The 18,260-nt window shown below is 37.5% G+C and overlaps 1 protein-coding gene across 1 annotated transcript in view; it reads right to left on the reverse strand.

The window, feature by feature from the left end:
- Window positions 1-18,260, reverse strand: part of REV3L (REV3 like, DNA directed polymerase zeta catalytic subunit) — a 119,568-nt gene that overhangs the window by 11,927 nt on the left and 89,381 nt on the right. Inside the window, exons 19-23 of the mRNA XM_034060307.1 lie at window positions 10,441-10,556; window positions 5,408-5,526; window positions 4,679-4,797; window positions 3,637-3,778; window positions 490-734 (exon numbers count right to left, since the gene is read on the reverse strand). Coding sequence (XP_033916198.1) covers window positions 490-734; window positions 3,637-3,778; window positions 4,679-4,797; window positions 5,408-5,526; window positions 10,441-10,556 — 741 coding nt within the window. The remainder of the gene's footprint in view (window positions 1-489; window positions 735-3,636; window positions 3,779-4,678; window positions 4,798-5,407; window positions 5,527-10,440; window positions 10,557-18,260) is intronic.

The raw sequence follows: 18,260 nt of genomic DNA on the forward strand, positions 1-18,260 counted from the left end.
CTACATGCAAAAGGCTCTAGGAACGAAGCAGTAATAAATGGCTCAATTCCACACATGTAATTTACCAATTCTGTTCTGCATTAATGCATTATTCCCAAATGCTGTACTAGTGGAGGCATGCACTCATACCATAATCCCCTATGGAAACCCTGCATGTTTACCAATGTTAAAACCAGTATCAAAAACCAGTATCACCACAATAAAGGAGCAGGTATACACACATACACAAGTATTTTTTTAACAGAACTGAGTCTAATTCTGTATTTAGTTAAAAATACATATTGATGTGTATATGTGTATGTCTGAGTGTGTACACACAAAAGCACACATCTACACAGAGGATCTTTATCATCTCTATTGTGTAACAGAAAACAGTGCTGTTGATACATGCCCACTGTTTCCAATGACAACCAAGGGTTCCCAGTACCTTAGAAAAGGTGATAAAGTCTCTATGGAACCAAAGTTTGTGAGAAAAGAATAACAACTTACTTTCCTAAGTTTTCAACATGTCCCAGGCAGGTTGAAAAGCAATAGTTGTATGCTATCACAATGGAAGGATATAACGACTGAAAATCTAATACAAGAACAGCATTGCTGTAGAAGCGGGATTCTGGCTCCATTATTAAGGGAACACATTGCAGGGCTTTCATTTGAGCTCGCTGCTGGACACTGGGTGTCACAGGAATATAATTCATTGGCTTCGCAATACGCAGCATCATAGACTCCACACGATACTGCAAAACAGTATGGATATAATCATTAAAATTTAAAAAACAGAATAAACATGAGTGTATTAAAACTGCAAATATGCACTTACATTTCCCAAATTTAAAGCACAGCTAGCTTCCCAAAATATACATTAAAAGCAAGAGTATGGCTATTTTCTATCACATACAGTAGAACTTTCCCATCTGTTCTTTTAACATTTAGCCCTAATCATTAACAATCAAATACTTCTGATTTTTATCAATGGAAAAAATAAACATTCAACATGTTGCAACAATATACTGAAGGCCATGCTACAGTCAGTGAATGAACGTTTGCTAAAGTGTAGTTCTTTAGACCTGCACAACACTAAAGAAAACAAATATACAGTTGACAACCATTTTCCATAGGACTCTCCTCAGCAATTTCATTCCAGCATTTGGGAGAACAGAGAAATGACATGTGAGCTGTGTAAGTTGATAATTGTGCCTCCAACCTTTTGACCTTGAGAAGTAACTAGAATGTACTTGTTAGCACGAGAACCAATGGAAGAATCTAAGTCAGCCTATTTCAAAAGCGTGCTGTGTTGCACTGTGCTGGGTACTGTGCTTTCTCTCTGATGATGCCACACGTAGTACAGGAAGCGTAAAGCAACAACGAGTTTCCGAACTTTCACCTTGTTCAAGACATCACAAAATGTCACATGTGGAGGTAGCAACATGAGAAAAACACAGCCCTATTTATGTATTATTCAGTGTGTTAGTAACGCTTTAAAAGCACTAACAACCAAGGTATTCACTCTGCTCACTGACAATAAAAACCAAAATACCTGAAAATTACATACAAGGGTTGCAAAGGACTGAAAAAAACCCCAAAATATCCTATGTAATCCTAAAATCCTGTGCTTTATAAACAATTAAGTTACTATTCAAAAGCCCTCTGCCTGACACAGTACGTATTCAACCATTGCACTGAATAGGTTAAGGTATAATTTCTTTAACTTTGATGTTTTAAATGAACCTACAGAACCAACAGCTTTAACAAGATTCTGACCCCTTACAAACTGGTTGGGGTTTGAAAGTGTAGTTTTGCAGCAGCATATGCTGCTGCTGCCTTGCACTAATTGCACACTGATTCGTGTCCAGGGATCAACTCAGATACGTGATGAGATGGTCAGGGACCAGATCTGACAAGAGCTAGTTTGGGTGGTTTTGGGCTTTTTCCCCTAGTTTTCAGCAAGTTCTTCAGTCAACTAATAATCTGTATGCCTATGACCATCTCCATTCACTTGTTTAGTCTACTATGGAGTATATTCAAGATAGCTTAATAAAATAAAATTAAAAACCCCACCCCTAAAAAAGGTCTTACAAAACCAAAAAATATGGAAAATAACATCAAATATCTGAAATCTGTTCTTAGGACTATTCCACTGTAACATCTTTTTCAGCTAAGTAGAAAAGGAGTATTTCATAAAATGCAATGATGATTCTTCTGAGTGAAAAAAAAAAACAATTATTTGAGGTGACAGGGAATTGTTGCCACTGTCATCTCTGTGATTTATAAAGTTTCAACGGAAACAAAACATACATGCACAGAAGGAAAGAAAAAAAGAACAGTCAGGACAGAAAATGCAGCATGTTTCTGCTGCTCACTCCCACTCACAGCCATTTGAGAAAATGACAGGCAGAACAGTCTTTGTGGGCTGCAATGATGACAGTTTAAGCATATCTACACTGGCAGCAAGCCAGTCCTACCATCACTGGCCCTAACTGTGCATTTCTCTTCCTTTGCTCCAAGAGCACTACTGTTCTGGTAACAAGGGAAACCAGATCATGGAGCTAAACTGGCAACTCTCCAGTGCATGCCACCATGGTTCTGCTGCTGAATATAGGGCTGGTAGCAGCAAGACCAACAAAAACCTGCACTGGGTCAAGAGATGACAGAGGCTGCTGCAGTCAGAGGAAAAAAGGTGGAAAAATTCTTTAATTTGGGTTGAATTGTTAAGGAGCTGCAGCTTCAGACACTCCCATTTCTGCCTGGCTTGAGATAATGCTGATCCTGTTAGGACATTAGTTTTTAAGTTTTCTTTTTGTCCTCAGAAGTTGACAAAATAATCAGTCCTGGTCAACTCAGCTACCTGTGTGTTCAAATAGAAAGCAGATGGTAGGAAAGAAGAACTATGGTATGAAAGAAGACAACAACAGAACAGACACACCTGAGTGAGAGTACTCGTGTCTCTTGCAGGGCTCATGTGAAGCCATGAAAACCAGTCTAGTTAGTCTAGTCATTCAGAACCTGGGCAAGGAAAGCTTTGGTGTTACTGAAGACTGCTGCGGATCTCAGAGAAAGAGCTGTGTGAACTTCACTCTGTCCTGCTCCCTTTCCCTCTGATGCTAGTTATCAAAATAACAGGACCACACACATCTTGCATGACATGTGTACTTAATAAAGCCAGAGCCCTTCTTCTCTTACCATCAAATCTCACCCAGAAGTCTGCTTCACAGGAAATGTCACTTAGAACATATTAAATGCAGTTTTGTCTGCCCTGGAAGAAAATAATCTCATCTTTCTAAAACATGCTCAATTATATTTCTTAACGTTTTAAAAAGCATTCATTTGCAGACTCATCCAAGTGTGAAAAATACCAGCTCAAAGAGAAAACGTAGCACTCCCCAAGTCAGCAGCAGAGATCCACTGGCACAATTACATTTGGGGCATTCTATTTTATTTCTAATCTCTGAGACAAAACTATTCAATCCATTATTACTGGTTTTGAATTGCCTTTCTTTATGTTTCAATCTCACATTATGCAAAACAGCCTTCTGTGACCTTATGAATATACGTATACTGACTGAAAAGATGCCAAAGAAACTAAAACATTTTGTGAAGACTATTTTGTGTTTGTGAAGTATACGGAAAACTAAATCATACCTGGGAGCCTCTTGTTAAGACGTGCAAGAACTGAATGCCAAAAAGTCTCGCCATTTCACTTGTTCTGTCAATCAAATCCAGTTTATTTAACAACTGGAGATTCCCACGGACCCGGCTGACATAATGATCGACCATTTTCCACCTGTGAAAATGAATGCCTGGTTATAAACCATCAGGAAAGTGCTGCTCTTTCTAATAAGAAAAACACGTTTTTATGATAACTTGCTACAAACCAGCAAACAGAATTTCCCCTGGGACATTTTCATAAGGCTCTCCCAAAAATGTGGCACACATTAAGCATACGCTTACACTTATCTAAAGATAGACACAGAATGAGTTACAGCAAACTACTGTTAAAGCATATCTCAATGACATGCTATATCCTGTCTTCCTTAGTACTCTAAAGGATTACTGAAATAAATATAAAGAAATAAATGTGCATTTCTCTCCATCTGTTTACATGAGTTTTTTTTAACTGAGTGGACTTTTGTGGAAACATTCTTCTGTATTAATAATAACTATCTTAGCTAAACATACATTTATAATTTCAGGGATGAACCAAGTTTCCACCTAGTTAAAAAGTACTTAACTTTTAGAGAAATTAAATGTATGTCACAAATGACATTCAGATCAGTACTCAAGTTTTATGAATTGTTCATATCACACAATACCAAATGAAGACTTCAAGGAGAGTGAAGCCCAGTGAGATACATGTCATAGAAAGTCCTTCTGATTAACAGTATATACAAAATAAAGGCCTTATAGAACTTCAAAATAGTACCTCTGTTCAGATACATTGAAACTACAATTGAAATGTTTTGGTTTTGTGTACTTTAAATGGAAAAATACAGTGATGAAATACTGAGGGTATAGCTACACAGCAGAACAGCAGAGCAAATAAGCTCATGTTGCTACATATAGACTGTTCTAGTACCTGAGCTAAATTGATTATTCCTTCCTGTGCTGACTTTAGATTGTACCTATCCAATGTTAAGAATTTGGCCTTAGAAATAACAAACAAAATGGATTGGTAGGTCATTACCTGTAGACATCTGCCTTATTATCAAACCAATCAGACAGAACTCGGAAAGTAAATAAAGGAAAACGTTGATGAAGAACATGAAAGCCCACATTTTCAAAAGTGTAATTCATTAGATTCACCTAGAAGAACACAGAGGACCTGTTAACATCCATGATGTCTTTCACAGCCAAAGAAATCTTTACTTCTTAAGAACTGTAACAATTGCATTTATCAACTGTTTATTAGAATCCTTTGTTAAAAAGGTGAACATTTATACTTTGAAGTCCCTAACTTTTTACAAGTCAGGAAAGAATACCTCTCATAAATTGGAAAGTATATGTGGAATTAAGAAGATCACAAAGACCAAATGTGAATTTGGTCACAACACGATTTGTAAAGACTGAACTACTTAAGTGTTAAATGTGAAGTCATAAACAGCAAAGCAATGAGTAAGTCTGACAGCTTAACGTAAGTTCAAATATTTAATTTACTAAAAGTCCCATACTAGACAAATTGCTAAGAAGAAGTGAAAAGAAATACCATTAAGAAACACTACTGAAACATAAGGGCTTCAGTATTTTGCATTTTAGCAAAATGCAAAAACCCACTTTCACAAAGTGGCAAACTCCTCCATTTGAAAAGGTATACAAATAAAGAACAAAAGATGCCTTAGTTACATGAAATGTTCAACAACATCTACAAAAATTATCCCCCCATAAGTCAATTACATTAACCTTTTAAAAGCGTTACCTCATTTCTCATCACTCTCCAAATATTTAAGATAATTCGCCCAACAATATTTATTTCACTCATTGTATCTGATCCATATTCATCCAGCTCAGCTGCAAACCTGTTCTCCTTCTTGTCATCTGAAGACATTAAAAGCAAATATATTTAGACAAGTTATAAGAGGTCAAGACCAGATCAAGCTGTCCTTCTTCCTATTTGAGCTCTCTAGAAAAATACAAATTATTAAAGACTGTTAGTGACTGCATGAGATTATTTATTTACCAGTTTTCTACATGATCTCTAAATAAAACTCCTCCAGTTTTTCTGCTCTTGCACATCCCTCTGAAGACAATTCTTACTTCAGTTTCACTGGAATAGTGCCTATGGCAATATATTCTCCATAGCGAATATTGGTTAAGCAATGCTGAATGTCACTCGAGAGCCAGGTGAATGTACGCTAGTGTACAGCATTAAACAAAAAAGAAGTGATTTCTGCCCTATAGAGTTTATAACTCAGAGCTTTACTTGGAATCTTACACAGATCACGGGAGAGAAAACTAAGCACCTTTCATACAGTAAAAGCAAGCCCACTGCAGTGGGAGCTGGTAGACACAAGTGCTAGATAGCACAAATGGTGAGAGAAGAAGTAGCAACAAATGCGTAGGCAGAAGTAGCACTCTGAATCTTTCTGTAAGACAATGGTGACAACATTACAGGAAAGATACCCTCTTTTGCCATCCCTGAGTTTTCTCATGCTTTGAAATACTACGACATAAGAGAAGACAGTATTTTCAGTATATGTTTCTTGAAACTGTCTTTTTTTTCAGTCATTCTAAGGCTACAGTTTTAGTATTCTCTCCTGAGTTTACACAGATGTTTTTTAAAAGGTACAACACAGGTTAAAATTCAATATGAAAACACTGTATTATTTGACCTTCCAGTCTTGTTCCTTCTTACTTGTTCAGTGAAACAGAAAGCACTTTGAGGCAGTTTTCCCACAATTCTAAAGGCATACCCATTTTTCAGCTGTTGGTTTTGTGAGCTGCTACTACTCATGTATCACATATCCCTGTTAGTACCCTACTAATAAAGAGCAGAACATTTTGGACAGAGTGTATAGAAGTTTGGATGTACAATGCCTTGCAATAATGATCAGAACTGAGTGATTAGTTTCTCAGACAGCCATGAAACACATTTACCCTTGAAGACAGAAGTAAAAATTGCCTGAAATTCTGCAGAACTGCTGCCAAACAGTATAATACAGACTAATTTCATATGTTGATATTTCAAATATAGTTAAGGAAACCTATTTTTAATTTGTTGACCCTATCAATAAATCATTGACCCTTGACAAATTTAGCAAACCTTTCATACACTTTATCAAAATGCATACCATGTTTTTAGCCTCCTTATTGTTTCAGATTTTCAAGAAGGAAAAGTAACAATCTCTTTTCATGTTTGGATGGACAAAAAGCCCCACAAGCGCAACATTTTTTTCTTCTGTTTTTCTCCATTTCCACATGCTAGATGTCCTGTGAAAGTGAGGAACTTAGATTTTTTTCCCTCCTCAAATTCTTTTTAATTGGAAACAAACTGTCAGTTCTACTTTCTGCAGTGTCATCCCTGTTCTCTTGACTCATTCAGGAGATTCCCTATGTTTCTTAAGTTCGCTTATGTCTTGCTGGTAAAGACAGGTAACACAAGTATAATCCGGTCACAAGAGAGACCCTCTGCTTTGATGAGCAAGAGACTCTGCATGCAATGAGCACTGCAAAATTACAAAAGCCTGTAATGCTCTGCAGCTGGTGTGGGGAATTATCACCAAAACAGCAGGAGCCTCTTTGAAAACAGCTGTTAAGGAGGAGAACTGGACATTCTCCCTAACTTTCAAGTGCATGAGATGAAATAGAAATCTCTTCGCATCCTGTCACCCACTCCCTAACTTTTGAGCCATGATGCCAAGGAGGGAACAGCAGGCCACACACAAAATATGCCACTACACACAGGCACAGTACCCACTTCTCATGTGGTGTGTCCTAATGACTTATGAATGTAAATGGCAGAGGCAGCAGCAGACAGCCAATAAAGTAGAACCAGCTTTCTTTTTGGTAAGTTGAAATCATGGCAAAGGGAAGGAAAAGTACCTTCCATATTTATTTCAACAGGAGCAAAGAGGAGCAAACTACTTGAAGGAGCACTTCCTGTTCTGAAAATACAGCGTGTGAAGGAAAGGAAATATGAAGCACAAGGATTGGAAAAGCAAGAGGAACACAAACTGGGTCAAAACCATGGGCAAAGAGGCCACAAAGCAACACGGAACACAAAACACTTGTACATTTATGGTCATGCATGCAAGCCTACACTCATGGCATCACATTTCCAGTAGGACCTCATCAGTGTGAGCATTTCCTTATATTTCTCCTGCAGTTCAAAGAAGAATAATTACTTACCTTACAATAACGCTAGTTCTTAGACACAGTTTCAGTGTATTCCACTTCTGGGTGTGCATTTACCACCCCATAAACAAATACCTGTACTATGAAGATAAGTGCTGTAGAGATCACACCTAATTTCCACATGCCCAATTTAAATTTATGTCCAAAGAAGTTCAGGGCTACAGCCCTGGTTTCTTTCACAAGAACTGAACCCATGTTTTGTGGGACTTCACAGTGTAGGGAAGGAAGCCCAACTGTGAAATACATAAGTACATCACCAATAAGAACCATACCGTTCCCAGAGAGTAACCTTCCTTCTCTGAGGAACACTTTACGTGTACCTCAATTTCAGTAACTTGAACAACAGTTTGTGTCATGAGGATGGGTACAACAGAGAGCTTTGCTGATGTTAACAGTTGATTCTGCATCAACTACAGTGCAGACGAAGCTGTTCTGCAAGACAAGAGCTGTGACTCAGCCTTTGAGCACAAAAGCAGAGGCACATCAGTTACCTGTCCCAAACTGAAGAGATTGTTCAGCCATACTTCTACAGTAGAGCAGTGAACCTTTGTGATCTTTGGAGGTTTAAGAAACCTTTCACTGCAACACTTACTATTCCTCTTACCAAGGATCTTGCAAACCTTGAAGTGTAGGGGGTCCAAAGCTTTTCTGGGCATCCTTCAATACCACTGACGACTGTACCCAGAAGTATTATTGCTGCAACCAGCCTATCATCTCAATTTGAGCCATCATGGGAAATTTAATAACAAGGCTCATGCAATCAGTTATTATTCCTGAAGAACAAATTTGAGACCTTTGTGTTGGAGAAGGAAACTTGTGACCTTTGATAGCCATGAGTTCCTGTTTTCATATCTTAAATATCTAAAAATTCACCAACTACTTTAAACTGAAGATGCAGATTTGTTCTCCTGTTTTCTTGTCCCTGGGAGGTCTCTCTCACTCAGACCTTTTCTAAACAGGTCACAGGTATCAAAAGCATTGAAAGATTTTGAAGACATCAAAAGAGTGCATAAATATTTGAACCTCAAGGAAGAAGTGTGTGAACTCAGCTCTTCTAAAACATCATGCTCTCCTGGCCAGGCACACAAGATGCCCGAGTAAAAGATGCTATTGATATGCTGGGAAAGCATAAGATGCAATTAGCTCAGTATCGTGTTCTATCAAGTACCTAAAAGCAGATGCTTCAAGAAGAGGGGAAGCAGCTATTGCTACTTCTAACAACTGCAGCTTCCAGGCATTATTTTCACATGTATAGTAGTTCCCAATGGATTTTTCTTGGAAGAATTTCTCTCTTCTTAAAGCAACATACATTTTAAGCATTCACACTATCTTGTGCCAAGGAAAAATCAATTCCTATACTGTAGCTGCCATTGCTAGCTTCAGTTGATGGTTTCTAGTTCTTGCATTGGAAAAGACCATGAACAATCAACCCATGTTTCTCTTTTTGTCACTATGAAATCACAAGATTTCATAGGCTTTTACCTTCCTCATCCAGTCACATCTCTGCTGGAATCCTTACTTACTAAATTACTAGACACATCTGGATTACCCCCCTCTTCTTTGCCAGTTCTCCTATACCCATTTTTATAGGGAAAAGGTTATGAAGAGACTAGATCAGCAGTATTTAAGGTGCAAGCACACTACAGATTTTTACATTCACTGTTCTTTATTTTCCTTGCTCCGTAATTCCTAATATTTAATCTGCTTTTTCAATCATTACAGAGTAGCAGGGATCAAGTTTTTAATAGGAAAATCATAGGAAAGCACTTCTTATTTCATGGCTATTTAGTTTCTGCATAGATCTTTGGCAAGAGCCCTGACAGAAGTGGCTTTTTCAATTGTTTTGATTTTTAAAATCAATTTAAAATCTCTCTCATCCACATCTTCCTGATGACTGCAAAGAGCTATAACAAATTTTTGAAAGTTTTTTATTTTATAAAGGTCATCCTGACTCTTCTCAGGGGCAATACATTGATTTAGCTACTCACTAACTGCATTCTTCAGAATCATGAATGGTTAGGATTGGAGAAGGATTGATTCTACTGAATGAATAAATGTATACACTGAGCTTTCCCCAGGTTTTCAAGAAGAGCCCAAACAGGTCTTTCTCTGAATGTTGGAGGAAAACATCAGTACTTGGGCCAGTAAAATTTGCCCACAATACAAGACTGGCTATTGAAAGTAAGAATTTTATTACAGGCTAACTGGGATGACTGCTGCTCAGGAGCATCTTTATGTCCTTATATCCCAGCTACAGAGATGTCAAATAATGATTATGGTAGGTACCCTGAATGACGTATATAACTGAAATCAAGAAGAAGCAAGAGAAGGTTTGGTAGCAGAAACACCTCCAAGAATCAAAAACTTAACACATGCAACTATTGAAAATGAGTTTAGGTTAATGGATACATGACATACCCTGAAGCAGAATACACAAGGAATTTAAAAATTCAGAACACACTGAAAACCAGAATCTCATTGGTAATAAAAACCCCAAACCAGTCCATCTGAAGAAATACCCTGCATCTATTTTTTTTAATTTATTCATAGATTACTTGCTCCAACAGAACTGAACTGAACCCCTATACACTAACTTACCTGGCACACGAGAAATTATCCGGCATAAATCAACATTTAATGCAGCAGCCCTCTGAAAGAGATAACCCCAGGAATGCATCTGGACTTCATAGCCTAACAAAATGTCTGGGTCATATCTAGAGAGGGGGAGGAAAGGAAAATGAGTTTCATATTATTTAAGAAAATACCTTCCATGAACAGTGTATAAACAGGATTTCATTCTAATCATGTCGAGTTTAAGAAAAGAAGCAGCCACAATGGGTTTCTATGAAAGCAGCATCTAGACTAAAAGATATTTAAAACAGTCTTTTAGGATATTCAATAACATTCAACTGAAAAAACTTTTAGAAGGAATATTTCAATTGGATTTTTTTTAACATACTTCTCTTATTTTTCTTATTTAGCTTCTATTTCTAAAGAACAAAATTAGGTCTAATCAGGTTTTATGGATAAAATCAGTCTGTATCAAGCATAAACTGAAACATAGCTACCAGCATAAGACACATGCAATGAAATATAGTTCAGTCTTCGAACTTTGTTGCAGTATTTTCCTTTATGAAATGGAGTAGAATTAGTTATTTGCAAAACACTCAAGTAGCCTGGTAACAATGTATCACACATACTGCAGTGTAGCTTACAGTAATCAGAGGAGGCTTCTGGTCCTAAATGGTGACTATTGGGAAAGTTACAAGTCATAGTTAAATGAGAGCTGTCAAAACTGAAAGGTGGAGAAAAGCAACTCTATCTACCAGTTCTATTTAAATACCTCTTCTTTTAACTTAACCTTCTTTCTGCAAGATACACGAGAAAAACTCAATTTATGCTGCATCTCATGCCAGGTGGAAAATCTGACTGGCTTAGGTACTGCAGAAAGAAAAGTTGGAATTGTCTTCTGACAGTCACTGCCCATCTTCCACTGAGAAGAGCTGACTAGACAGAAGGACAGTCAAGGTGGCCTCAAAGTCAAAGCATGGGTGAGACTTGGTTCAGAAGAGCCTGTATCACCTACCTTTTGAGTAGGCACTATTAATATCAGAAGTCATGACCTGGTCACTTGCTGAAGAGCCCAAGAATAATTTTCTTGGGCTGTGCAGAAAGAGACTGGACAAAGTAGCACCAGATAGCTGTTATTTTTATAGTAAAAAAGAAAGGAAGCTTCACTAGGAATAACAGATGTTTCTTTCAGTGCAGCTCAGTCAAGGGATTTTCAGTTCCAGCAGGCAGGCAGCATTTAATACAATAGAATGACAAAAGGGCAGCTGCCAAGAGGTAGAGGACAGGATAATAAGCTGAGGGTCCTATACCACAGTTTATGCCAGATCTGCAAGAGGATGGAGGCTTGTAGACCTTAGTTTATGGAAGTAGGCAGGGGCCTTGGCTTTTGAACAGGATTTTTGTACTTTTTTGCATCATTAAAAGCATCAAAAGATGCCAACACTTCCTGACTGCTGGATACAGGAGAATAACTTTTCCTGAATCCTAAGTCAGAGTTGTATCACAGACATTACAAATGAAGATTCAGACTTCATCATGACAGTGTTTTCCTTGCATGTGTGTCCAAATGCAGATGACAACTCACTTGGAAGTAACTAAGCACTCTCAGAATAGCTCCAGGAAAGAGCTTCTCCATACTTCTGCCATGGACACTAACTTTTAATTGAAAATAAACAGGAAAGTATTTGTATCTTCTTAATCAGCGTGGCTGTCGTTTTCATTACCATTTGGGCTTTTGCACCAGTCAGCAGAAGTTTCAAAAATCCCTTTTACCACCTACTTGTACCTTTTAAGGAATGAGTTTGATAAAATTTTTGTCTAAAGCAGAAGATTCTAAAGTAAGCTTTTAATTTCTAGCATTCTAGAGAAAGTAAAAGAACTATCACTTTGCATTTGGTGGGTATTTTGCCACCTGCTATTTATGTCAAATGAACAATTCTTTGTTTTTGGAGACAGGAAATGATCATCAGGAATGGAAGTAGTAAACTCATTTTAGAATTCTATTCTACCAGTGGTACAAACCCAAAGCTACTTGGAACAATTTATGGACAAATGAAATGATGCTAGCCTGCAGTTCCTTCCAGCACCAGAATCAGCATCAAAGAGTTATGACCACTTGCTGCTCACACAACATTCAATGATTGCCAACTGAGGCTCCAAAATTATGAACAGCTTCATCTAAGCCTTGAAATAAAAAAGCATTATACAATGCCTTTTGTGGGCAGAACAGTTGTAGAATAGATGTTAGAAAAATTAACATATTTTCACATAAATTCTTGCAGCTAAACACTCATGGCCCTAGCATACTGCAAAACAGTACTGATTATTTAAAATTAAGGAAGTAGTCATTTATGTTCAGATTTGAAAATGTAACTCAATTTAATGTAATTCAAAATGGAAAATACTTGTAGATTTTACACAGGGCAAGACATTATACAGATGGGTTCCATGATAAATGCAAACATGAATGAGAAACTTGAAGAACTGCTTATGTGGCACATAAGCCAGTATTCATTATGCCAGAAATTTGCTTGCTCTTTTAAGCCTGTTCTGAACAGAAACAAGTGTACTGTTTGAAGCAGTAAGTTGCTGTAACTGTATTAAGTAGCTACTAGCTGCAATTAAGGACAGTTGCTTTGAGTTTTTCCTTGTTCAAGTAGTATATAAACTTCCTCACTTTCTACTTAAACAAATTTTAATGGGCTATTACATTACTACTGCAAATCCCCCCATCTGTATGAATACATTTCATCAATTCTTGAGTTAATCTTAGTATTCTCTTTTAAAGCTAATGCATAAAATGACCTCGGTAAAAAATCTGCATACTATCTCAAGAACTGTATCCTTCATATGGGAAGACGTTTTATAGGACAAAACATAAACCCACTTTAGCTTATGATGTTTTCAGATATATGAATTTTCTTACAGAAATAAATTGTATCTAAGTTAGATATTACATATTTTAACATTTTTATGTAAATTCACATGAAGACTTGAAAGCTTATCACTCAAATGATTAAAAAAAAATCAGCATGCTAGTTTTGAACTCAATCTTGCTTGTGCAGGCCATTAGGGATTGCCCATAATGGCATATTACTGAGTCACAGGGTATCACTTTATAGTGCCTTACTTACTCTGGTTTTCCTTCCCAATGAGACACTACACATGCATTAAGAGAAGGGCTTTATTTCTACTAATTTTGGTATCATAAGTTTTCTAACCTGGTCTCCTTATTGTCATTGAAGAAAAATGGCCTCTGAGTGATCTATTACTTAAAATTATAAGCCAATGCCTGCAGAATAAGATTCTATTTTTTCTGTATAGCATACATGACAATTAAAAATAGATGTCTAACTTTCATAGAATCATAGAATAGTTAGAGTTGGAAAGGACCTTAAGATTCCAACCCCCCTGGGACACCTCACACTAAACCAGGTCACTCAAGGCTCTGTCCAACCTGGCCTTGAACACTGCCAGGGATGGAGCATTCACAACCTCCCTGGGCAACCCATTCCAGTTCCTCACCACCCTAACAGTAAAGAATTTCTTCCTTATATCCAATCTAAACTTCCCCTGTTTAAGTTTTAACCCGTTACCCCTTGTCTTTTCAGTCAGACAACTCTCACACAAAGTAACCTACATGGAAAATCAAGGTAGAGTAGCTAGTAAATGGTGAATTCAAATCCTACTGTAAATTCTCAGTAAACACAGTCCCCTAGTTTCAATTCCCCTTATTTAAAACTTGGATCCATGTGGTGTTCTCCTGAAAGGATGAAAAATGATAAACACACTTTCAGCAACTGAGTAGCTCAGATAAATATATGTGTGACTTACTGCAGTATTTGTATGCCTATCTGTATACATTCACAATGTATATTAACAAAGTATGGCTGGTTTGGTATTTCCACTTTATAATCAAAATAATTTTTGGTTGAGTGTATCTCTGAATTACCTTTGAAGGAAAAAAAAGCAAGATTAAATTCAAGTAGAACTCCCTTCTACTGAGCAAAACTTGGGACACCAAACTCCTGTATGCATAAGGTCTACCTTATGCAATAAGTTTAACAGATCTATCAGATTTCTTGCACCTAACATGAGGCGTTGCTGTTTCTTTCTTCTTATTTCCTTTCTAATCAACTCTATCTCATTTTATGCAGCAGAACTGCTCTCTCCTGCAGCCCAATCCCGTGTACAACTGTACCAGTGGACCAATGTATCATTTGTTGAGACCTCCTGCAGTCTTCTTGTTGCTATTAGAGAAGAAGAGATGCCTGGAGCCAAAGGTTGACATTATTTCAAATGGGAAAATGAACAGGTAAACCTAAGGTTTACCTGATGTGCGCTCAACTGGAGTCTTTCATTTTCTCCCCTTTTCATGTAATACCACAAAGACGACAGACTGTGAGCTAAAGAGATAAGTTTTATATTTTTCATCCTCCCTTCTCACAATTTTTACAGTGTACTATCCAGTTGGTCCTCATCATCAGTTTAAACTGTTCTATTAAAATAAATTGTTTGAGACCAGCTTTTACACCTGCAAGGAACTAGTAAGTTACAATGCTGAGATTTGGAAGCTGCTGGCTCAGGCTAACATGACAGGAATAAGAGATGTGCCTGCCAACATAGTGCTCTTTTGTTAAAAGGATGGGCACTGATACTGCTTTGCATGCTGTTGCCAGTCTCTCTGCAAAGATGAAAAGCAGCATTTATGCTGGCTGGATTTAAAGACGACAGCATTAGCATTCCACTCATACATGCTGCAGAGAGAAGAAATGTGATTATTTTCCTTTCTAGCTGTCGTTATGTGCTGTTATGCCATCTCTTCCTCTTTCTCATTTGGTAATTTTATGAATGAAAACTAAAGCTCCGAGTTTGCCATCCCTTCTATTTATGTGTCTGTTTTTCCTGACTGTTATTTTTCTTCCAGCTAAAATTAAGAGAAAAGGGGTGGGGGGAGGGAATAAAATTAGGCCAGAGCCATGATACAGACAAAAGCAGTAACTGGACATGGCAGCAGCACACCTGGTGACTCAAATACATAACTGAAATCTCTGAAAACATTTTTCCAGTTTGCTTCAGACAATAAAAATCCATAAAGTTGATACAGTTGATACATTAAGTAAAGGTTTCTAGAGGAAAACACCACAGATGACAACAGTGGCCTGAAAAAAGAACGTTAGATTAACACATCTCAATTTTAGAAAGGAAACACTGCTAGACCATTTAGAAAAGAACAAATATAATGTATTGCATACAAAAAAAGAGAAAATTATCATCATACTTTACAAGAAAAACAATACACAAAATATTTAAATGATAAGTATAAGCAGCTAGTTTACAGATGTTTAATCCCCACAGTCTTTAGGAAAAATCTTACAGTTTTATACCATTTTTGTACTTTTATCAGAAACTACTTCCATGGGGACAAAGAGCTGTGGGTGGCTGGTGAGTTTCAAGTAGCAGCGAATCTGCTACTTTTTTTTCTAACGTGTCCTGTTTCCACATTCTCTATATGTCAAAGATGGGGACTCTACCTTTCCACTTGAATTCCCCAGATTTTGCCTCTCTCATGCCTGCAAGACCAGCCCTTTTCTGCTCTCTGGTAGTATTTGCACTTATAGAAGAATGGCACAATTTGCCTTAAAAGTGTAGGAGAGGCCCAGACATTTCATTTCTCTTTCATGGGAATCCACTGCTCCATCAGGCTTGGGTATCCCTAGCTTTCCTGTTTTTTTTAAATCTCCAAGACAAACATTCTTGTAGCATTCCCTTCCTCATCCCCCTCCTCAATGTGCCAGCTTTTCTGTGTTTTGCAATGAATGGTTTATGGAGCGATGTGAATGCATTTATTCTTTTTTCTGCTTTTAGGTTCAGACAAAAGGGTGGTTTCATTTTATGTTTTCAAGCAGACAGATTCTTCCAATTTTCCTCCCAACTCATTGCAGCTGACAGCTTATGATACAGAGAGGGTCTATTCAAGAAGGCTGTTCAGGCAGCATGACACAATCCCTTACTATGGCAATATAGGTGCAAGCTCCATTTTAAGAAAAAAAACAATTTCCACTATGACAACTGCAAAGAGCCTACAGCTTGGCTCTCTGTGCTTGTAGATCATCCACACTGGCTGCACAGGATGGGAAGGTGGCTGTTTCTCAGCTGCTTTATGTCAGTTTTGAGCCAGAGGACAGCTTACCGAAGAATGGAAAATTGACCTATGTAGGTGCAGTTTTCTCTCAAACTCCAGGATGGTTGTCAGGGTATCAAGAACACTGTAACTATGTTTTTCTTTGTTGCAAATCTACAGCTCTTCTTTTCAAACTGTTTCCTGCCTCTCAACCCTCAAAGAGCTTAGGTTTCAATACCTTTTAGAATTAATGAGAATTCTCAAATTCTCTTTACAATGATGCACGTTCTTTTACCTGCCTCTACATAGATTTTGGTACACTTACAAGTACTCTCATTTCACAGCTGAATTACTCTCAGTAGTAACTTCCTAGAAATAAAGGTGCTTATTCCCCTCAATATTTGGACAAACGTTCTAGCTTCCAGCATAGATGAAATCACAGATCATAATTGCAGAGAAACAGCTAGGTCTTCTTCTGGTCTACAGGCCTCAAAATGACATCTTCATCTGCCAACTGCCCACAGTTAATCAGAGACAACATCGACTAATTTCACAGAAGAACATTTAATCTGGTATTAATTTTACAGACATCTAGGTGGAAACACGTTCATCTTACTGTGGTCATTCAGATCTACCACATGCTGAACAGCTTCACAGTGAAGGTACAACTGAATTCAGCTTCAGATCATGAATTCCAGTGAACTTTCTGGAGCAATACTCACTGAACATGTAACAGAGCAAATTTAGCTCTGCTATAAAAAGTTTGCTTTGGGAAACACAGTGACAAAATGCTAGTGGTGCAGCCCAAGAATAAAACACCAGCAAGCATCAAAACCTCATCACTCTTTGCTTCAGCATCTGTATCCCTCAAATCAGAAGGCATGTTATAAAGACTATTTGCATAGATACTCTGGGTCATTTGTTCAAAGACAAAACACTTGAGGATTTCTGATGGAAAAACAAACTGATGAAATAAGAGCAAGAATTAGGCTAACTATTAAGAGAATGATTAGGAATGGGAACAAGAATTCTTCAATAAGACTGTGTAAGAATTCCTCCCACAGTTGAGGTACCCTTTTTGCAGAGCACCAACAAAGCTAATGAAGTCTGTTCCTGGTACTGATGATCAAGACTGAATAGATACTATGTCATTCAATGTGCTAGGAATTTGGAATTTCACTCTTCCACCCTTGCCTCTAACAGCCAAAGATGCCAAGAATATGAACCAAAATCAAGTTGCAGTCATGATGCATATGCTACATGGTCACAAGAACCTATTATCCTCTGGCCTGATAATACCTCAGTATTATCAGTGTAAGATACTGATACAGTTCTCTGCTAATAAATTAAAGTGATTTTGAGTTTTGTTCCATGAGCCCGAAGTGGTAATGCTTCTTGAACACTGCCTAATTGTTTTCTTTCTCTAACTTAACAGACCTACCATTATGTGCGTCTATCAGAACACTGGAGTACCTAGCTTGTGCTGGGAAAAATAAAACTAAGACCAGCAACAAAACATTGCTTAAAAATAATTCCTGTCGCTGAAAGTTTTCATTAAAGCTGTTTGCTTGTTCTTTTCCCATTGAGAAAAAAAAAATTGTGGTCCACTACTTTTTAATCGAGTAGTTTTACAGTATTTTTTCCTTCAGTTAAAGCTGCTCTGGATACAGACACTTGTTTTTTTGCTTAATATAAAATATTTACACCAGCAAAATTTCTTCAT

Source organism: Melopsittacus undulatus, chromosome 3 (genome assembly GCF_012275295.1).
Source record: "Melopsittacus undulatus isolate bMelUnd1 chromosome 3, bMelUnd1.mat.Z, whole genome shotgun sequence".
NCBI lineage: Eukaryota > Metazoa > Chordata > Aves > Psittaciformes > Psittaculidae > Melopsittacus > Melopsittacus undulatus.